This window comes from Sinocyclocheilus anshuiensis, unplaced genomic scaffold, assembly GCF_001515605.1.
Source record: "Sinocyclocheilus anshuiensis isolate Anshui unplaced genomic scaffold, SAMN03320099.WGS_v1.1 scaffold958, whole genome shotgun sequence".
In the NCBI taxonomy this organism is placed as follows: domain Eukaryota; kingdom Metazoa; phylum Chordata; class Actinopteri; order Cypriniformes; family Cyprinidae; genus Sinocyclocheilus; species Sinocyclocheilus anshuiensis.
The window spans coordinates 656,648-680,335 of NW_015539929.1; the positions used below are offsets into that span (position 1 = coordinate 656,648).

Consider the following 23,688-nt stretch of genomic DNA (forward strand, 5'->3'; position numbering starts at 1 on the left):
CTAATAAAGCATTTATTTTAATTTATATATATATATATATATATATATATATATATGATCATGTTTTTGTGACCTTACAATGTGACTTGGTTGCACATTTTCTATTTTCTATGTGAGTACCTGTGCCTCGGGGAGGGCCACGTCCAGTATGATGGGCTGTCCGCGCGGCTCTCCATTCTCCAGCCGTGAGTAAACCACCTGATAGCCGCGGATCTGTCCGTGCTGCTTCTGCTGCAGAGGAGGCTTCCAGGACACCCGCAGGGCCGTGGAGTTCACGTTGTCCACCTCAACCCTGCGTGGAGGGGCGCCAGGCACTGTGGGAGGCAGAGAAGAAACTTTTAGAGCTTCATCACACACTCACAACACACACAGGTCAGCTAAAGGTACAAACCAGCTCCCAGGCTACAGCCAACACATTTGAACAACTTTTTACTTCTGTTATCTGATCTCCACAATTCACCTCAGACATTACATCTCTCAAACAGTTTATATTTAAAAAAAATTACATGTGTATTTGTTTAATAAAATAACATTTTACCAATATATTTGACAATTTTTTTAAGGTTTCAAATGTTAATATTACAAGTCTAAGTCTAAGACAAATAAAAATATAATCTATTCACGTTAGGTATTTTAATAATAATAATAATAATAATAATAATAATAATAATATTTAGATATTACATTTCTCAAATCAACAAAGCCTGCAAAAATGGGCTTTAAAAAGAAATAATAAAAGGACATATAATTATAAACTAATAGAATAATAAAATATGTAATATATAAAAAAGTAAAAATTTAATAATAATAATACATGTATAATAATATGCATATAATAATAAATGTATAATAATATGTAATAATAATAAAGTAGGTAAGCTGTTGTCTTTCTTCTTTAATTTTACTTTAGACATTACATTTCTCAAATTCCCAAAAGCCTGCAAAAAGGACAGGGATTGATCACCCTCATGTTGCGCCAAAACTTCATTCACAGATACCATAAAAGCATTCATGAAATAATTTAGACTGAAATACCAACTTTTTCAATTTATTTCAGTCATTTTTAGGGCTTGACAGCTGGTGGTCACCATAAACCTTAATTGCATGGAAACAACCAGTGTAAATATATATGTCATATAGCTTTAAAACAACATAAGGGTGATAAAATTAAGAAGGGTGAACTATCCTTCTGACATGCATTTCACAAACATAAATGTGTTGGACTGAGAGCCTGGGAGACAGGCTTCACCAAACCCACATAACACCCCTGGCCAGCTCAGCTCCCCCTGGAGTTTGGGCTGAATACAGATCCGACTTGAGTGCAAAAGAGTAGCAGTTCAGTAGATGTTAATGACAGTCAATTGATAGTCAATAGAGGAGGCAGTGAAGGGAGGGAAGACAGGAGTGAAGGTTAAAAAGCGCAGCTTTGAGAGATTAATAACCAGATAGAGAACAGCCTCTCCCATCCCAGAAGTAACAGCTCAGAGCACAGAAGATCTATGGAGGCTCAAGTGCTGAACGTCAGCAAAATAGGCTGCGCTTAATTGGAGTAATTTAACTGTATAAATATGCTTGGCGCTGGCTGGAATTCAGCCTTGACCTCCAGACGAGAAAAAAGTCGATGCCTGAAAACAGATAAACAAAACTATAGTGCTCTTCTGCAGATGTGTGACCCGAGCTGGAACGAAGGCATCGACACGGTCAATTTTAACAGCATGTTTGTGCAAGTTTAATACAAGTTCAGCTCACTCGACACCATTTGCAGCATAATGTCAATTACCACAGACACAAATTTGGGGAAAAGACTTAAACTTACAATGGAGTAAACTAGACCAGCGTTGCAGGGGGTTGAAAGCTACTGTAAATTAATAATTCAGTCCGGCACGTTTCATGTTAAAGTTTGCTGGGCATTATGTATTTATGACATTGTTGAAAAACTGCATCTGGCTTTACACAGTAATCCATTCTATCACACATACTTTTATGTTCAATTCCTGTCATTACTCTTTTGAAACTCTGTGTATTTTAATTAGGGCTGCATAATTATGACACAAATTGTCAATTATTTTCCTTGATATGATTATGTAGATCTGTGATTCTCAAACGTTTTGACTTCAAGCAACCCCATAGTCAAAGATAATAGTTAAAGGCTGATCATTTTCATACGTTTACAGGGCGGAAATATATTAAAAGAATTAACTTTATAATTAATATAATTATCCTAAATAGGCAACATAATTAAATTTCATAATCACAACAACTGAATTTTTACACTTTTTCTACCAATGAATAAACATGACTTTTCTAGTTATTATCATTTTTTACTGACAAATAGCAATTTCCATCCATATTACACCCCAATTTCCATCCAATTCAAATTATTTTAATCTTTTTTAAATTACTTAAGATCAATGTTTTTTCCCCCATATTTTCAATTTCCATGACTTTACCAGATCAACAAATCACACTTTTAAAATTCCCTCATGCAATCTTAAAAAAAGGCAGCTGTTAAGGGAAGAAATTAAAATAAAAAAATATAATTTCAGCTTATATCTTTAACTGTTTTAGCTTATTTTAAACCTTGTTATTGTAAGCCATTTTGCAGCCCCCTGGTTGAGAACCACTTGTGTAGACTATTATTTTTAAATAATTATGCAGTTCTAAAATGTATACTGTGTACTAACTTTCTAAGTGTTACACACTTTCACAAAAAAATGGTAACTAAAATTAAAGAAATAAAAAAAAAACGATGCACTTTTAAAGTGCTAATATGTACCATTAAGGTACTCATATGTTCTATTTAGGGGAAAATAAAGTACAAAGATGTACATTTTAGCTTTTGTACCTTGTTGTGCTGCTGTGACAGCTCTGTACTTTTTCCTAAGAGTGCATTAATCATAATCTCAAAACAAAACAAAACATTTAAGAAGTCAAATGTATTTTCTGTGGTAATCGATGTTATGTCACAAGTGCTGTCGATAGAGCTTAACTCGTATTGAACGCGTAACATTCCTTTGAGGGATGAAAGCACAGACTTTGTTTCTCAAATCTTCCGGCTCCTTCCTGACGTCTGACTCCACCGTCTCACGCTCACTCAACTTTCACTTCCTCGTTTTCTCGCTCTCACCCCACGTCTCCATGGAAACCGTACCAACTGGAGGGGACAGGTTCACACTACGCTTGCTGCTCACAGCCACTTCATGCCACTCCAGCTCTTAAAGCACATTACCCAGAGTTCCAGGCATGAAGGCAATATCGCAGGGAAATTACATACAGTGGGTACGGAAAGTATTCAGACCCCCTTAAATTTTTCACTCTTTGTTATATTGCAGCCATTTGCTAAAAGCAGGATCCGTAATATGATAAAGATCAGAGATCACCTGAGATCAGCGTAAGGCCCATAAGGGTTCTCAGCCCGGCCTCATGCAGGAAGTGTGAAAACCAGGATGTGGTCTACCGAGACCTGCTTCATGCATCACAGACCACATCTAATCACAAGCTGCTAATATGCAGCACAACACATGGGCCGCTTTTATAAGGCAGTATGTTTCTGTGAGTTTCTAATAAGAAATACAGCTTGCATTCAGATCCTGTGTGCCGTGACCTTGCTCAAACCCGGCAGCCTAGCCCTTTGCTTTCCTGCGTAAAAGACATTCATAACTGCGGTGAATAAACTATCAAGCTCAGAACGCCTCAAATCAAAGTGTGCGCTTTGATTTATGAGAATACACAAGTTAAGAGGTTGAGAAATGTAAAAAACGCTCTGTTCTGTCTGGGATTCGCTAACGAATGATCTCGTCGCAGCAGTTCTGCTTGATGAATATGGATGTCAGCGAGCTTCTCTGAATGGGCGGAAAAGGTAAAAAGAACCGATGGAAAAGTTTACAGATAAAAAGCACAGCTAATTTATCAATGGCTGCACCTGCAGCCTTGCTTTTTCACTTTCAGTCAGCGCCGTTAAAGCCTTATCAGCCACCGCAGCGCATTATTCTCGCCAGAATATGCAAGAGAAAACTCAATAGCTTGATTTATCTCATTTTGGCCTGATTAATAACCCTCCAAAATAAGCTGAAATGAAACTGAACAACGCGTATAAAGTTCAGCAGCTTCCAAGTTTAGTGCATCAACTTTAAAACAGGCCCCAGGCCTGCATCAATCTTTCGTTCAGAGTTTTATTCCTTGCTAAGCTTAGCATCACTATTACTATTGCTCATGCTTGATTTAATATAGGCTTACATAAAATATACTATTACTATTTTAAGCAGTCAGTCTTACAATTTTTGCTCTGCAGATGGTAAAATATTTCACAGACTTACATTGCAGGAAAGATTCAAGCCATATCTAGAGACCAGAATAGGACAGAAACAACCACCCAGAACACTCCAGCAGTGTATATCAGCACCAGAGCAATCACCCACAACAACTACACCGTTCAACAGTTTGGGGATGGTAAGATTTTTTGATGTTTTTGAGAGAAGTCTCTTCTGCTCACCAAGGCTGCATACTGTATATTTGATCTACAAATACAGTAAATACAGTAATATTGTGAAATATTATTACAATGTAAAGTAACTATTTTCTTTGTGAATATAATTTATTGCTGTTGTCAAAGCTGAATTTTCAGCATCATCACTCCAGTCTTCAGTGTCACATGATCCTTCAGAAATCATTTCAATATACAGGTGCATCTCAATAAATTAGAATGTCGTGGAAAAGTTCATTTATTTCAGTAATTCAACTCAAATTGTGAAACTCGTGTATTAAATAAATTCAATGCACACAGACTGAAGTAGTTTAAGTCTTTGGTTCTTTTAATTGTGATGATTTTGGCTCACATTTAACAAAAACCCACCAATTCACTATCTCAACAAATTAGAATATGGTGACATGCCAATCAGCTAATCTTTTCCACGACATTCTAATTTATTGAGATGCACCTGTACTGATTACTATCAATATTGAAAACAGTTGTGCTGCTTCATATTTCTGTGAAAACAAGGATTTTTTTGGTGAATAGTTCAAAAAGAACAAAAATTTATTTAAAAATGAAATGTATTTACTGTCATATTTGATCAATTTAATGCATCCTTGCTGAATAAAAACATTTATGTTCTGAATATTAGACTGGTTAATTGTGATATTAATTACCACCACTATTTTTTTTTTCTTTTAATTATGCTGTGCCACTTTATTAATGCAAATTTAAGGCACACAACATTAATGTCATATGTGTTCTGGGAAAGATGAAAGGAATCAATGTTTATCCTGTTATGAATCAAAAGGGCTGATTTTACCAGGGCTGCATGTGATGGGTTAAAATGAAACAGAAAAGAGCACTTTCTTAAGGGAGAGAGAAACTGCCACTGCAAGCAGCACTGGTAGCGACCACAAAAAAAAAAAAAAAAACTTGCCTCCAGGAAAAAGAGAAATACAAAGAGAGAAGAGGGGAGATGGGATATAAGAAAGAGAGTGTGCCGTTTGATTGACAGGATTAACAGACAAGGGACATGTACTTCCGGCTTTCACCTGTCAATCAAACCGCTGAGCCCAGTGGAGACAGAAATGTACAGCATTAAACGAGCCCCCCACATATGGACAGACTCACACTCATGCACATACACTCAGAGTATGATGTAACTACATTTTTACATTTCATGTGAGCGCTGTTTGCTCATGCAAAACTCACTGCTAAGATGCTAGGATGTCGTGGGCTAAGCGGCTGTCAGAGTGTTCAGGGAAGTTGCTTAGTGGATACTCACTGGCCCAAATCTAATCTTGTGATATTCTATTCTAAATATATAAATAGAGTCTGGTTTGTCCTTCAATGTACACTACCATTTAAAATGTTGGGGTCACTTTGGTTTAATTGTTTTTAAAGAAATTCCTAGTTTTACTCCTAGGATGCATTTAATTCAATGATGACAATGATGTAGTAACAAAAAAAATTATATTTCAAATAAAAATTGATCTTTCTATTCACACAAAGAATACTGAAAAACAATGTATGCAGCATGACTGTTTTCAACATTGCTAAAAATCAGAAATGTTTCTGGAGCAGCAAATCAGCATATTAGAATGATTTCTGAAGGATCATGTGACACTGAAGACTGGAGTAATGATGCTGAAAATTCAGCTTTGATCACAGCATTAAATGACATTTTACAGTATATTCACATATAAAAGAGTTATTTACAATTTTAATAATTTTAAAAAATATTAATATTTTTACTGTATTTTGATCAAATAAATGCAGCCTTTTGAACAGTTGTGTAAGTCTGTGGAATTTTTCCACCCATTTGATATTAACTATGGGTAACAGTAATAGTAATACTTGTTTTAGTTACATCTATATGAACCTTCTCTAAATAAAGGTCCATGTTGGTGTGTGGGAGTGTCTCGATGTGCCGCGTGATCCCCACCGAAACTCTCCGTTCGCCCACTCATTCTCTTTTCATCGCACAGCAAATACTGACTCACAGAACAAAACACCAGCGCTGTCCTGAACTTTCACTCCACTATAGAGACAGAGAGACCAGCTCCTGCTCTCTTGCTTCCTGTGTCTGCTGCACCAGAGCTGCACATTAATAACAGAAGAGTGAGGAACAGCAGGCATAAACTCCAGCGTAACAGAAGAAAGAGAGAGAATCACACAGGGAGGCGTGGATTCATGCCGTTCTCTCAGGAAACCCGGAGCGAGGAGTTAGTGCTGGTGAGTTAGAAGGTGCGGAGAGCAGATCTGGAGCACCCGTGAGCCGAGCATTACCGTCCTCTTTGGTTCTGACGCGGGTGCTGCTGCTCTCCGGGCCGGGCCCCACGTCTGTGTGCGCTTTGACCCACACCACGTACTCCGTCCACTTCTCCAGCCCCTCCAGCTCGTAGCTGGACACATCCACGGGGATGTCCTTGACCTCGTGACGCTGCTGGTCCTCGCCTGACACCGCCTGATAGGTCAGAGAGTACCTGACGATGTTGCCGTGGCGACTGGCAGGCGGAGGAGCCGCCCAACTCACCTTGATGCTGGTGGAGCTGAGACTGATCAGGTGCACTTCCTGTGGGGGGGCGGACGGGGCTGGAAAGGGGTGCAGGAACACATGAGCTGGGACCTGTTGCATAAACTTAGCCTCTGTGTGTCTTAAGAACTTGTCTGACTAACAAGTAGTTTGCCAAGGGGTAATCGGTCTTACTTTTCAGATTCAAATTAGATCAGTCTACCTTTTTATGTAACTGACTTTAAGTTATGGCTAACTTGTATGCAAGTTTATGCAACCGGCTAGCAATGAACATAATGGTTCTTTGCAAAACTTGAGTTTAAGAATTTAAGAACCCAGGGTTCTTGAGCTGGCAAATACAGTAACAAACACAAACATATAGAAATAAGTATAAACATGCACCATGAAAACTCATTTTGGAGGAGTATTTGGAAATAGACTATTTAGTCATCCTTTGATTTACTGTTCAAAAGTTTGGGGTCAGAAAGGTGTTTTTTTTGTTTGTTGTAAAGAATACTAATTTTATTCAGCAAGAATGCTTTAAAGTGATCTAAAGTGAAAGTAAAGAATTTTAAAATGTTACACAAAAATTCTATTTCTACTCATCAAAATGTATTCTGGTTTCCACAAAAATATGAATCAGCTTCTTGAGCAGCAAATCAGCATATTAGAATGATTTCTGAAGGATCATGTGACACTGAAGACTGGAGTAATGATGCTGAAAATTCAGCTTTGCATCATGGGAATAAATTACATTTTAAAATGTATTTTAGAAAATAGAAAACAGTTGATTTAAATTGTAATAATATTTCACGATTTTACAGTTGTTACTGTATTTTTAATCAAATAATTGCAGCCTTGGTGAGCAGAAAAGACTCCTTTCAAAAACTTCTTACCAACCCCAAACTTGAATAGTAGTCTATGTCTGTTAGAAGATGAAAAGTGAAGCCTTACTGGGGTCTTTAAAGCAGTGATACACAAATCTTTAAGCCATGCAAAAATTATGATTTTTTGAAAACTAAACCAAACATGAGATCAATCACAATTCAGCTATTTTGTGCTGTTCTAAAGTTAACCAAATCTGGAACCCGTTTAAGTCCCCGTAGTTGAGAATCACTGCTTTACACACCAATACAATATAGTCTTATAAACGACTGCACTTTAAACATTTCTGCTTCGTCGTCAAGATTTAAAACAATTTTTGGAACCTTTGTTTATAAGAGCGAATACTGCATAATTTTTTTAAAAAGTCTGCGCATACTGTAGTCTAAATATTGTGTTTTGTGGTGAAAGCAGAGATTGATGGCTCACTTCTACTCTGTATCTGTGTAAGTATGACAGAGATAACAGATACATTCTGTCTGACACACTGTCTTTGGCTAGAAAATCCCGCTGCTCCTGTCTATCCCATCCTGAGAACACGGCAAACTAAAACAATATACAGTAGGATTATTACACGGCTCTCTGGAATACTCGATTCTGACTGAAGAAGCAGCAGACATGACATATTGGCTTTTATGAATGATAACAATGATGGTGTACCGTATGTGCGCAGCAGCAGTATGAAAATGTGATAACCATATCACTCCTGTGTTTTGTTCAGCAGAGCAGGCGGAAAATGGCTTCCGAGGAAAAAAATGCATAAAATAAGACTCCACACAGAAACATATTTGTGAGTGGAGAATATGATGGTCGACACCTGTGGAGTGAGGAAACCAGGAGAGGAAATGAAGAGAGAAAAGACAAAGTGTGGGAAAAGGTGGGAGAAATGGGTGAGAAAACAAGATTAAACAGGGAGACACAGAGACGAGAGACACTGTACGCACATCTGAAATTCAAGTGGGAGTTGAGAAGAAGAAAAAATAGTGAGAAAAAGAATAAATACAGGCAAATAAGAAAATGAGCACACGGTTATGAGAGAGAATGAAGTGTGAGGAAAAAGAAAGAGAGCAAGTGTATTTGTCACCTGCAGCAGAGGAAAGTGTGAATGAAATACAAGAAGAAAAGAGAAAAGTGAAGAAACAAAATATAGAGGAGAGAGAAAATGGCCACTGAGGAGAAATAAAAACCAGAAAAAATTGATGAATAAATATTTAAGACAGCAAAAAATGGAGCAGATGGTAATGAGGGAGAATGAAGTGAGAGGAAAGGTACATTAATGGTGAGAGAAAGCTATAAAGAGGTAGGAAAGGTCTAAAAAAAAAAAAAGAGAGAGGCTAGTGAGCTGCCTACCCAGACAGGATTTTACAGGAATAAATCTTTCAAAAATGAAAATTCATTTTTGGATGATTTATTCCCTTTAAAAATGCTGTTTTTCATGTCCTTGAAACAAGGAGATTTTTTTAAGTAACTGAAATCAAAATGGACAATTCTTATTTTTTATTGGTATATTGCATTGTTTATTCATTTATCTATGCACATCATTATTTTTTTAAGCAGCCATTAGCAAACGACAATTCCTGATGGACAAAAGTCCAGCCCTGCGTTTTTTTTCCATTTCACTCTGATATGTCACAATAGGGAAGAAATGATCACAATTCTGTTTCGTGCCAACTTTAAAGTGTTCACGCTGCTCTTTTGCTGCTTTTTAAGCAAAAACATCAAGTATATGAGTCATAGGGACATTTTTCTCCTTTTGAAACATGACAAACATGGTTTAAAGATGATTAATACTCAGAAATATTAGATTTAACTGCACTCTCGGATAAGTACAAAATTTGAAATGAATTAAGCTGAATAATGACAATATCATCTTCTGTAGAGCTGCTTTATAGCTGAAATTGAATTTGTTTCATAAATGATGCCACTTACAACATTAAAACTGTTGTGTTAATGTGAAGCTGCTTTGAATCAGTGTGAAGTGCTGTATATGTAAATAAGATTTAACTTCACTATGAACATTCAAGATTTTCCTTTTGTGTTCAGAAGCCTACTGAGTCACTACCATTAAAGTTGGGTTAACACGCTCCCTTATAAGGTAGCTGCTTATGTAGGATCTGGCACAGAATTACAGAGACAGAAAGACAGAGGGATTTTGGTGTCTCAGGTCTTTGAGGACAGTGACTCAGAGACGCTAGGACAAAAAAGACGGACTTGGAGACATAAAGAAAAAGCCAGTGTTTCTATGGGAACCAAGAACAGCTTAGGAACGGCTTAGATCAAACCTCTCAAAGCTGACATAGCAGGAGATCTCTCGGAGGAGCTGTCATAAATATCTCAGCTTTGGTCCATATCTCTGGAGTCGGAGGAAGATGAGGACAGAGATTAAGCCGTACTGACTGCGTCATTCTGACGCCACCGAGAATACACACAATCAGCGCGTGGCGCACTCCACGGTCACTGCAGCTCTACACGGACTCTGAACCACAAACCAGAACCTCCTGGGCTTTTGACGCTCAAAAAGCTGGTGTGATGTGCATGAAACAGACGCCAGTGCTGCTCTGCTCTGGAAAACACAGGGTCCTTTGTATGGCGATAAGGCGAGATAGATAACATTATATAGAGATATTTTAATCTACACTTTTATGGCATTTTATTTTTTTCCACTGATGCCACTTGTAATGTTTGTTAATTAATGTGTCTTGTAGCCAAAAATAATCATGCATTCTGTGTACCAATGTAGCAAATATTCCAAGATGACATTTTTGTGCTTTTGATGGTCAAATCTTTGCATTTTATTTGTAAACTCTTGCACTAAATGTTTCATTTGTTTTAAGTGAGTGATATGGTGCAGCATGGTTAACAAAACACAAATGGAAAGCTGAAAACATACCTTATTAACAATCTTCAGGCGATTTGACTATGCCAGTATTGAGGTTCTAAGAAATGGTCATAGTTTGAGTTAGTGAACAGCTGGCACTTACTGGACTGGGCCGTCCGGGCCTCTATGGGCTGTGTGTACACCCCGAGTCCCATCTCAGAGCGAGCGGCTAGAGTAAACTTGTAGAGTGTGTCTGGCTTCAGGCCTTCGACAGCATACGAACCAGCTGGGTTAAAGATGATATGGTGCTGTGACAGATAAATGACAAAGACAGAGTGAGACACACACATAGGCTGTTCAGAATGCATTATTAGTATACTAATACAGTTAGTGTACAAGTGCATACTGCATAGTACAGTACATACTTTGTAAAAATATATGTGAAATTGTATGCAGTATGTAATAAACTGCTCTGTAATATGCAATGTTGTCATTGTTAAATAAAACTTAGTAACAGAAATAAAACTGGAAAAAAAAAATAAAACATGTACTTAAAAAAGTATATGTTTAAAAACATGTTTAAAAAACACTTGAAAGAAAATTTGAAATTTTGCCCTGGCAACTAAACAAGTTTGCAAACAAGTACTAAAATTATCAAAACTAAAACTGAAATAAATATAAAACATATATAAAACGATATAAATATAAAACGATAAAAGCACAACAACGTTAATAAACGTACGTTTTTTTTATAAAAATAAATAAATATTTATATAGTTGATATATATATAGTTGAGATTCAGTGATCTTAGCTGTTACCTTGTTGTCAGAGTCAGCCTCCCAGTATGTGAGCTCATATTTGGTGATCTGATCCTGAACGGGCCACAGCCATGACAGCATGATCCGGGTGTCGAGCTCTGCCTCTGCTTCAAAACCAGTGGGCTGTGCCGGCACTGCAGTCAGAAACAGAGTTTGTCTTACTATACAGTTAAATCACACATTCTATTGACTTTTGAAGCTATCTTTTTCAATGTCTTTCAATAATCTTATTTTTGTAATGTCTCAGAATTATCTTTTCTTTTCTCAGCACATATTAAACATTTTTTTAACTAAAACTATAACAATTTTTGTTAACTTGAACAAAGCTGAAATAAAATATAAATTAAAAATAAATAAATAAATAAATAAATAAATAACTAAATAAATAAATAAAATGAGAACTGTTGTCTTAGCAACTAACTGAAATAAGTTGAAGTTGAAGCACTAAAATGATTAACTCGAAACTGGAAAATAAAAATGAAATAAAAATAAATTAAATCTAAACAGTAATATTTAAAAAGAACAAACACTAATAAAAATTATAAAAGCACAAATTACAAAAAATTAAATGAGGAATTAAAAATTTAATTATTATATATTATTAAATAAAAAATGAAATAATAATAAAATAATAAAATCAAATGATCAAACCAATAATAGTATATAAATAATACTAAAATAACACTGATACTGATGCTCAATCAGCATATAAAAATATATATTTTTAAGAATGAATTAAATCAATAAATAAACACTTTTAATAATAAAAATTATAATTATTATTATTAATCCATAAAAACAAAGACAAAAGGATCAATAACAACAACATAGTTGACATTGCTAAATTAAACCTAAACAGTATTATTTAAAAAGAACAAGAACTAATAAAAATGACAAAAGCGCATATTTAAAAAAAGTACTAAAAATGTAATTAAATAAAAATTAAATAATAAAATACAAAAATGAAAAAATAAAAATAAAAGCTAATTAAAAATAATAAAAAAACAGAAATTAAAAATTAAGCATTAGCGTTAGTTCTGGCAGGTCACGTGAGTCAAGCTTGCATCAGCTGATTCTCAGCTGATCACATCTACCTATAGGAATACGACACCTATCGTGGCATTCCTATATAAGCTCTATTCAGTATTATTCAGCAGCTTTTCAGCTTGCTCCGGAGCAAATTACCCTCCTCCATCCCCAGCTCCTCCTTTCGCCACAGTCAGGACTTGGCTTTCTGATATTCCTTGCTAATCAGACTCCTTTATCTTGAATAAAGTGTTACACTTAAATATCATTAAGTACATTAATGATATCTGCCTTGTTCTGTTCTGTTAACCCTAGGGGTTTATTATTGCTGCTCTCCCTGCTCATTCATGACAGGCTGCATGGATGGGCAGGGAGGTTTTTGCCCAGAACCACGATAGAACCACGATAGTGGTCCTGACAAAACTAATACTAAAATAGCACTGATATTGATATCGTGCTTTTATTGAACAATAAATTACATGGGCACACATCTTACCTCCTTGCTGTGTTTTAACCTGCAGTATGTCCGAGGGCGGTCCGTCTCCCACGGAGGTGAACGCCAGCACGCGGAGGCCGTACGTGATGTCAGGTACCAGGCCGGAGATAGTGGTCAGGCTGCTGTCTTCTGTGTTGTGTTTCTGCCATGTGCTGAGCGGGAAGTGCATGTCAGGCGTGTAGTACACTCGATATCCTCGTATCTGTCCGTTGGGCTCCTCTGGAGGTTCCCACTGCACCAGCATGGTCGTGGCGCTCAGCATTCGGGCCTGAACGCGCAGGGGAGGAGACGAGGGCGCCTGTTCACTGGTGCGGGTCTCCACCGTCCCGCTGGGCGGCCCGCGGCCGATGTTATTGACCGCCATGACGCGGAATTCGTACTCAGAGTACGGGCTCAAGCCACCGATGCTGTAGCGGGTGGAGGCCACTCCGTCCACTTCCCGGAAGCCGTTGTCTGAGACTTTGGCCCGGTACTGAATCACATAGTAGGATACGGGTTCGGGGTTACCAGAATCCCATGTTAGAGTTACACTGGTGGCGGTGGTTTCCGTGACGATCAGAGAGGTCGGAGGACGGGGCAGAGCTGAGAATGCAAAAGAAACCAATGTATTTAGTTTCCTGACAATTAGGATTGTGAAGAATAACAATAATATTGGCAAGTCTGCATGAGCATGAACATCTAAAGCAGGGGTGCCCAAACTCAGTCCTGGAGGGCCGGTGTCCTGCAGAGTTTAGCTCCAACTTGCCTCAACACATGACCCAAAAAGAACAGTGTGATGTGTTTTCCTTCATTAATTAGTGTGTATTGACAGCAGTACAGCTCAGTGCACTTCATTTTAACAGCCAATTAGACTCAATTATATCTAAAACACAACAGAAACGCATAATTTGGTCTATTCAGCAGTAGTATTTGCCCCCCGATTAATTTTCAATGACATTCTTATTTAAAACACTGTGTGCTATCAATTTATTTCAAGGACTTCAAATGAATTTCCTAAAAATTTAAATATTTCTCAGTTTGAACAATTACAGTGGTCAACATCCCAGTGCAAACAGAGCTGTATTATTAATGCAAGATCATTACACAATAAAGAACACACTTTAATAATAGTCAGTCACTATATAATGCAATACTGCTTAATGAGCTAAATGAGCGGTTGATTGATTTTTGTTTTGGTCAAAAACTATTTCATAATAGCTTCACAGATCAACAGCTCATAGACAGCAAAGACACTAAGCTGATATTAAAACTATAAATAGACAGGCTTTATAGAATATAACGATATATGTTCAAGTCGGTGTGTTAACTAAAACTATTAAAAACATTTCTTTCAGTAACAGAAGTAAAATCTGAATATTAGATGAATTACTTAAACATACTTTAAAAAAGAAGACAAGAGAATTTAGAAATGTTGCCTTGGCAATAATACTAAAATAACACTGGTTTAGATGTTAGATAACAGACAAAAACAAACCACGCAGACATATTTTTGGGTATTTTGCCACATGGCCTGTGTAGGGATTTCATGAACAGGACACTGATACGCCACTGAATCACCATCATGAGGCTTCGAATTAGTTCAATCGGGAGTCAACAAAGCTTTCTTTGTATCAGGACTGAAAAGCCAGTTCACAACATATAGAAACCCCGATGTCTTGTGACCACCAATGGATGGAACTATTATATCCAAGACAGGAAAAGGGACGGTTAAAATAAAAGTAATCAAGTCATTACACCTGGTTATTTTAAGATCCTCAACATGAAAAAAGGTGTTTGCAATGTATTTCTCAGTGTATGTGTTACTAAACCACATGTTCTGACATGCTAACATATGCCAAACAAATGCAAATAGATCCGTGACATTTCTCAGGGCATTTGACATCAAAGCAGCAAAATGTGCTGTGTTAAACACTGCTATTACAATTATTCTGCGTCTGTATCAGTTCAATCAGCTCACCCTATTTCCACAGGCGGGAAGAAAAATGCCTGCATTGTCATCAAATAGCTTCTGAAATCGACTCTAAACAACTTTTGTGCTATATGCGATTGGACAGCTGTCAGAATCCAAACAGATCAGCTTGAATAAGCAGCAGTGTGGAAAAGGATAGAAAAATCCAGTGAAGCCTGTGGCCGTGCGCTGCTTTAGGAGGCTTAAAGAGCCACAGCTGCTATAGGCCAAGAAATCCCAAAACACATGATATTAACCTCAGCTAACATGATAATGCATGACGGAAAACGGCAGTGAGAAAAACCCGCTGTAATGCAGGTACACTCAACACGCTTTAATCAATGCTAATGTTGTAACTCGACTCTATTTGCCAGAATTGAGCTGAAATTCTCTTTGACTCTTTATTTTAAACACTTCCCTAGATACACCAGTAAACGCTTGCCGGTTCACTGACTAATGAAGCTCAGAGCAGCGCACATTTACAAACTGATACAGTACAGTAATCAGTGCTGGGTAGATATTTACAAAGTCTGTTACTGATTCCAAGTTACATGACAAAAATTGCATAGTCAGTAACGTAATCCATTACATTACACATTTTAGGTAAGATAATCTGACTACTTTTTATTACTTTTAGATTACTTTTGAACTAGCTCGTTTATCACATTGATTTAAAGAGGATAATCTTGTACCATATTGGCATAAAATACAAAGAGAAAGAGAATATATTCCATTCATTGTTATTAACAACACAAAGTGCTTTAAACATTACGTCAAGGTTTCCCAAACTGGGGTTCGTGAAGGAACTGTGAGTTTAATGAAAAGCTAATAATTATTAAATCATAAAAATTTCAAATAAAATAAATCATTTTAAAATAACTATCAAAATAAAAGATTTAAAAAAAAAGTTTAAATATTTTATTTGTTTACCCGCATGTCATGTGACCATTAGCCAACATCAGAGAACCATGAACATGCATATGTGTTAATTATTACCGTATTACCTTAAAATCTCAGGGGTACTTTAAGTAAATATGTATATAAGGTAAAAGAAGTTCGGCTGACAAAAAATGTTTGGGAATCCCTGCATTACATGTAAATAAAAAAAAATATTGAGAATCAATAAATTATGAATAATTTATCGCTATTGTGTGAATAATACGTAATCATGAAATGAAAAAAAAAGTAACAATATGTAATCATGAAATGAAAAAAAGTTACTGTAGTCTGAGTAACTTAAAATGTAATATAATTTAATTACAAGTACTTAATTTTTGGAATCGGATCCAGATTACATGCAATCAGTTACTACCCAGCCCTGGATACTATGTTGTTGCTGGTGGTTGCCAGGGTGTTGCTATGCTGTAGCTAAAGTGTGCTGAGTGGTTTAGAGCGAGTTACTATGTGGTTGCTATTGTGTTCTAAATTGTTCAGAGTGAGTTGTTAAAAATAGTGAGTTGTGCTTACTAGCTAGACTTAAAGAACCCATTCCCAGGGTTGTATGATATTCTGGTCTCTGAGCACACCTTCAGTGAAAGCCTGTTTGTGTTTTAGAGTCATTTTATTGTTTAAATCTTTAAACCATTGTGTGTGAACAACAGTATTTACAACAACGACACAGTGCAGCCCCTTTCTAGATTTCACAGCACAGTAATAAAGAGAGTGTGCTCTTTCAAGCAAGCGTTTAACATGATAAATTTGGGACAATGAAATGTTTCGAATGCATTCATTATTGCGTTACAGCCCTAAAAATAATCCTTAATGATGATTCGGAGCTCAGAGATTTTGTTCGCTCTGTCAAGGCAGAATAAAGGAGGAGAGAGATCTCCTCATCACATTTCAGCTCTGATGAAACATTGATGAGGTGATTGCATGCGCTGTCTGTCTGGGTCGGTGGGAATCCCCATGAGTGTGTTATTGATGAGATTTCACTCTCAACGTTTCTGGGCCCAGCCTCCAATCTGATTAGAGCAGCTTTGTTTATTACCGTCTAGATAATCACAGATAATCAGCGACTTTAAGTACACAACTGATATCAGCGCTAGCTGTATGGATCACTTGGGGACAAAGATTAAGAAAATAAATGTATTCGTTTAAATTAATGTAACCAAGCATACTTCATTACTTTTAGGAATATTGCTACTTTATTTGAATATAAATGTTTCTGCAATTGTAGTATGCATAACTGATTCACAAACAAATTGTTTTTTTTTCTTTAATGTTTTGGCCAAACCAACAAATTAACAACTAATTTTAATTTTTGGTGTTATTGATTGATTGATTTATTGATTGATTGACTGACTGATTGATTGATTGATTGATTGATTGACTTATTGATTGATTGATTGATTGATTGACTGATTGATTGACTGATTGATTGATTGATTGAAAGAACTTTTATTTAGCAAGGATGCAATAAATCAGTCAGTAAAGACATTTATACAATTACAAAATAATTCCATTTCAAATAAATGCTATTTAAAATTTCACAGTATGCACAAAATATTAAGCAGCACAACTGTTTTCAACATTAATATTAATAAGAATAATAATAAATGTTTCTTGGGGATCAAATCAGCATAGAATGATTTCTGAAGGATCATGTGAAACTGAAGACTGAAGTAATAATGCTGAAAATTCAGCTTTGCATGACAGGAATAAATTACATTTTAAAAATATTAAAATGGAAAACAGTTATTTAAAATTGTATTACTATTTCACAATATTATTTTTTTATTCTATATTTTAGATCAAATAAATGTAGCATTGATGAGCATAAAGACCTCTTTCAAAAACATATCACGACCCCAAACCTTTGAGCATTACGGTACATTCACATGGGGCGCCGACGTTATCGCTTCTCATTTACTTTGAATGGGTGACGTCATGCACTGCCGAACTGAACTGTGGGTCTGTCGGCGTCGCGTCACTGGCGTTGCTTGCGGCAGAAGTTGAAAATTTCTCTACTTTTCAAGCGCCAACGGAGGCGTCAGCCAATCAGATCGCCTTATGCAAAAAGCCTAGCTCAGGCTCTAGCCAATTGCAGTCCAATGTAATTGGCTGTTGTCACTATGACGATTGCATCAGCGCCAAGCTTCAGACACGCCCTCCGTCAACCGTTGACGCCCCGTGTGAATCTAGTGTTAGTGTATCTTTAATTATATTTAAGCATGACTATTGAATACTTTTCATATAAGTGCAAGCCTTAAGTAGATCCTGTGTGATTTATATCTCAGGTGTCTCTTACCTTTGACGGTGATCTGAGCCGTGGTGTCGATCATGCCCAGAGAGGATATAGCCACACAGGTGTAGTTAGCCGACTGCTGTATGTTGGTGAGCTCCAGCACATTTCGGCCAATAGGCATCTCCTCCTCTTTGGTAAGTTCCTGTTCCCCCTTCATCCACTTCACATAGGGCATGGGAGCACCCACCGCCACGCAGGTGAGGTTCACGCTGCCACCTGGCATCACCTCGTGATTGGTAGGCGGGATTGAGAAACGTGGCGGAACTCGCCGGACTGTTGGAGGAGCGCAGGTGATGTTATAAGCAGAATACAGATACAGTAAGGCAGAGAATATGCTTTAGGAATGGCTCTGGCTATACACCAATGACATCTAGGGCTGTATTTGAGTGACTGTACTGTAAATATAAGAGATATGAAATATGAATTAGCTCTCTCTATATCTTAATGATTAATCTGAACAGACAAATGACAAGCTAAACCAGGGGAACAGAGCTGAGAGCCTTAATATAGTAAACATTTACCATATAAGAGTCTGTTTTGACAGTAAATACATCTCAAGGCCTTTTTTGTCTCTAAAGTCGAGTCTCCTTATTGTCTCATTAAATGCAATTTCTGCCAAATCGCTCGAAAGCTATTCACCATTACTAAATGAACTCAGTTTGAATTACAAATACATACTAAAAATGCAGAAGAAGAGGGTCGTCAATCAAGGTGGTCATAAAATCATTTCTTAAGCTTTAGTCTAGTAGCACTGAGGTGTGCAGTGCTTTTTTCTACACTTCAGGTCTCTGTCACACTATCTTGGGCTCACAGATGTTCAGAACCTCAAAGAGACAGTGGACAGGTGAATGTCACACCTCAGATTTGAACTTTAGACTTTCTCATCACTGTGACTGATAGCTTAGCAGTGCAATGCACATTTCCTTTATCATTTCATAGATATAAACAGGGACATTCAGACTCTGAAAGCTCGGATTTCACTGAATTTCTTCAGAATTCAAATGCCTTTTGTCATTTATAAAGTTTTAAACATTCACCACCTCTTGCATGCTTGTTAATTAAAAATACAGATCATTTGATTATGCTTTCAGCCCTCAATAAGACTGTCAGATCTGTTTAACACACTTCAGCACATTTAAATAAATTTCACCAAAATCTTTTTTTATGTATATAGATAATGTCTATTTTGGAAATTCTGGTAAAAAAAAAAAAAAACCTTTGTATATGCCTTTTGTATAAAGTTTTTTGCAAAGAAATGCATCTAACTTATAGATCAAGAATGGCATAATTTGTCAGCAGGAGATTGTGACTCTCCTCACACACATTTATTTGGTGTGAAGCCAAAGCCATACCATCCTGTCCACTGAATACACAGCGAACACACTGTGTATCTGCAGAGCTACCCATAACGAGGAGCATTTTCTGTAGACTTCATGGGAAAACAGCCTTCTGAGAGCGTCCATGGAGAGCCCGCTAATAAACCGATCTTTTATAATGTCTCTGCTTATATAAAGTGGAATTGTTTTCAGATGGCAGCTGAGTTTTAACAGGGAGCTCTGCGGCCAGACATCTGCCTATATTTCACAGATAAACAAGTCTCACTTCTGACAGAGTCCAACTCACTTCCAAATCCGAACATTACCTGTTCATTTCCTTGTCATTACCTGCTCATTTCTTCACACAGGAAATGATTGCGGATAAATGAGGAAAGTATGTGGCTGAGGGATTACAAATGCTCAGTATTTATTTGACTTGAATGCAGTTTCTGGAAAGTAGAGCGCTAACTATCACCCAAACTCCAACAATAATCAGTCATCTCTCTCTATCCCAGTATACATGCTTTATTTGGGTACAGTTGCCACTTTCTGAATTATTACAGTAGGTAAGGTTGTCCATGTTCCATGTTACAGATGTTACATATACTTACTATAGTAATAAAAATAAATGATGCATAATTACATGCAACTAACCCTAAACCAAACCTTCATCCTAACCCTAACCATATAGTAAGTACAAGAAGCTCATTAGTATTACTCAGTACTTAAATGTATAATTACAATGTAACAAGGACAAAGTAAAAAAAAAAGGGCTTCACTTTATTTTAAGGTGACCTTGTTACAGTTTAATTATACCTTTAAGTACTGCGTAATATTAATTAACTACATGTACTTACCATATGGTTACGGTTAGGATTAGGGCTTGGGTTAGGGTTTCTTGTATGTAGTTATGCATAATCTATTGTTATTACAATAGTAAGTACATGTAACGTGTAACAAGGACACCTTAAAGTGTTACCAAATAAAGTGTAACCATAAGGTTTAACTGTTTGTGTCAATTGTGGCTGGTTGGCCATGTCATTACAAACATTTACTGTGTAAGAAAATACTGCAAATTTGTGTGATGTGACAAATCTGTCCGTGGTGAAAGTTAAATAATGTGTGCAGCAAGAAAAAACTAGCCAATCAAATGTGTAGAATGAGACTTTCAACCAATGAGATTCCACTGTGGGTAGAGCTTCTTTATGCAATGCAATGCAAAAAAAAAAAAAGTAAATGACAAACAATAGTAGCTAGTTAAGGCAAAAACAGCGATTGGTTAGGCCACGTTATTTTTTAACCACATAACTTTTAACTCGGTTTTTGTAATTTGAACATATTGCTGAGGTTCAGGTAAAGTAAATCAATATTTATTGCAAAATTCATTCATTCAAGTCAGGTAAACACTGAGCAAACTGTGCTTATGGTGTGTGATCTGTACTGTCCGTGGCCAGAGGCTGCCGGACTGATCATCATCTCTGAGAGATAAGCTCAGAGTTTGGACTTTTGGGACTGAGTTAAATTGGTTAGTCGGGCAGGAATGCCTGCAGGTGTAAGAGTGTAAGAGGGACGTCACATTAATCCACGTTAGTCACTGTACATAGAGAGGATGATGTTACCCATGGACATGAGGGATGGTCACGACATGATGGCAAGAGTTTCACTCAGTTAGAGGTTGTTAAGAAAGTTTGAGAAGTCTCTGCTGGCTAGTAAAACAGACCGGCGTGAGCGATGTGAGCGATGCCAGTGGCCGTGGTGAGATTAGAGAATGGGCTGAGCTGATTTTAGTCACTGATCTCGTGAGAATATTGCTGGGAGTGTTAACAGAGCAATGAAAGCTTGCAGTTAGACATGCAGAGAAACACATACGCACACATGCAATCTGAAGAGAGAAAGAGAGCGCAAGGAGAGAGAGAGGAGGTTTTGAAGGGGACGTGATTGCAGGTAGCAAGGTTTATTCAATGCAAAAGCGATTTCATACACACATGCACACAGACACACACAAACAATCCCAAGCACATCAATGGCCGTGCAAAAATGAAGCAAAAAAGCACACATAGGCGATAGTCAACAGAGCATGCATGTGTGACCTACAGACTAAAACACCAATAAATGAATCAACAATCCAAACAAATGCATCAAAGTATGTACAAAACAGTGCAAAGAATCCAATTTCAGCTTCGTCTGATCAACAGAAAAAAATACGGTTGGATAACTCTCCGAAACAAGCTGTGATCAAAGAGGGATTCCACAACAAGCAAACTCCTGATCCTGCCAATGTTTCTGCTGTCAGGGATGGACACTACATTTGAACCGTCTTCTGCAGTGTCAACTCGCTGTAAATCTTTTGGTCTGAGGTGGATTATTGGAGAATCAGTCTCTAATCAGCATCAAAGCCGTGCTTTACAGATTCAACCAACTCAAATAAAAGTCTTATACGAATACTGAACAAGCCAAAAGAAGAATATGCCAAAGAAGAGTAAAACTGCCAGGTTAGCTGGCTTTGTTAGAAACTGCAACATACTATAGTCTGGCCCTCACTGATATAAGGTTGCATCTAGAACAACAAAAAAACTAAATGAAGAAAAAAACTAAAATATATATGTAATATCAGTGACAAAGACAGTGCTTATCTTCTAACAAGTGGAAAATTTATCATTTAGAATTTATTTATGATACACTTCAAAGAGTGGAGGAGAACGGATCATTTCATATATGATGCTTTTCTCTGACACAAATAAGCAATAAAGTATTTTTTATTGTCAGGGAGGAAACTATGTAGATTAATTAAAATAACAAAACATACCGGTAGTTTCCTGGCAAGTAAGAAATATTAATGGCCAGCAATTCACTCCATATTGGCACGTGTGGCAAAAAAAAAAAACTTGGGCAAACTTCCTCAGCAGATGTGCATGAATGTTCTCTATAATAGACCAGGGAAGTCAGAAGTAAGACTACAGGGATTATTCGCGTTGAAATGTCTCATTTGTGCTCTGCAGGTGCCAATGAGAGAGACTGCAGAACAACAGCGCTGCAGATATCTCGCCCGAGGCCACATAAAGTGAATTATGCATTAAGACATGAAGACCTGAAGTGATGATCAGCACAGAGATCGGAGTGACCTAGAAACGACTGCCAGAAACCTGGGTCATGTTAACCCAACCAGAACCCCTTATCAAGAACCACTGCTATGGTTATTTGAAAGTTCCTGATATTCTTCAGATGAGTCTATAAGTGTACTACTGCTTTAGGCTAACTGAGACTTGTCATAGCACTTGCATATCATTGCTCTTTTGTTGATTTTGATTGCTTCCATTGTCCTCATTTGTAAGTCGCTTTGGATAAAAGTGTCTGCTAAATTACTACATGTAAATGTAAATGAGTCTACTGGTTTCTGGAATTTTAAAGCAATATCACCTAGATGTTTTTTAACTCTTAAATCTATCTATCTATCTATCTATCTATCTAATAATTTTCATTACTGTAATGCGAAAAAAATAAATTATTTAAATGGTAAAAAAATAACAACTTTAAGTATAATACATGGGTAGTTCTTGTTGTACTTACTTTATTTAATGCATAAAACCAAGAAAATATTGTCTTAATGCAATTATGGCTTATGGCATTCAGCTGTAAACTTTTTTCTGGTTTAAACTGGGAACTAATTTTTCAGTGTATTTACTGTGTTAGTCCTGGTTTTTCTTTGACAGTATGTTGTTTCTATTTTCCTTGAGCTTTCACACTTCAAAGGGAAAAAGCTAATTTGTCAATGTCATTCGATGTTCTTGTCCAACTGAAACAGCTTGTTTCTGTGATAATGTGACATGAAGAGGACATTATCTTCCTCCTATATGAAGAACAGATGCCCGGGTTCAACCGCTCTGGGTTTTTGGAAGGATAATGACAGTCTTTTAAACAAACAACGCTGGGACGAAAACCTCTTTTGCTTTCTGCCATCATATTTTCTGTCTGTTTGTATTGTTCTCCACATCGGAAGTCCTCACCAAATGGCTGATTCCAAAACAAACAATGAAAGCTGCTTTAGCCAGCTTAAATACTTGAGAGCTCAAAAGGCTTTCTGGCAGTTCACAGAACAGGCCCTCTGAAGAAGAAGCAGAGCAGAGCAGACAGGGGATTGCTGCCACCTTTG

General features: G+C 37.0%; 1 protein-coding gene across 1 annotated transcript in view; it reads right to left on the reverse strand.

The window, feature by feature from the left end:
• Positions 1-23,688, reverse strand: part of ptprfa (protein tyrosine phosphatase receptor type Fa) — a 210,893-nt gene that overhangs the window by 61,282 nt on the left and 125,923 nt on the right. The window contains exons 9-14 of the mRNA XM_016483884.1: positions 18,226-18,495; positions 13,031-13,612; positions 11,509-11,642; positions 10,853-10,997; positions 6,764-7,069; positions 121-314 (exon numbers count right to left, since the gene is read on the reverse strand). Coding sequence (XP_016339370.1) covers positions 121-314; positions 6,764-7,069; positions 10,853-10,997; positions 11,509-11,642; positions 13,031-13,612; positions 18,226-18,495 — 1,631 coding nt within the window. The remainder of the gene's footprint in view (positions 1-120; positions 315-6,763; positions 7,070-10,852; positions 10,998-11,508; positions 11,643-13,030; positions 13,613-18,225; positions 18,496-23,688) is intronic.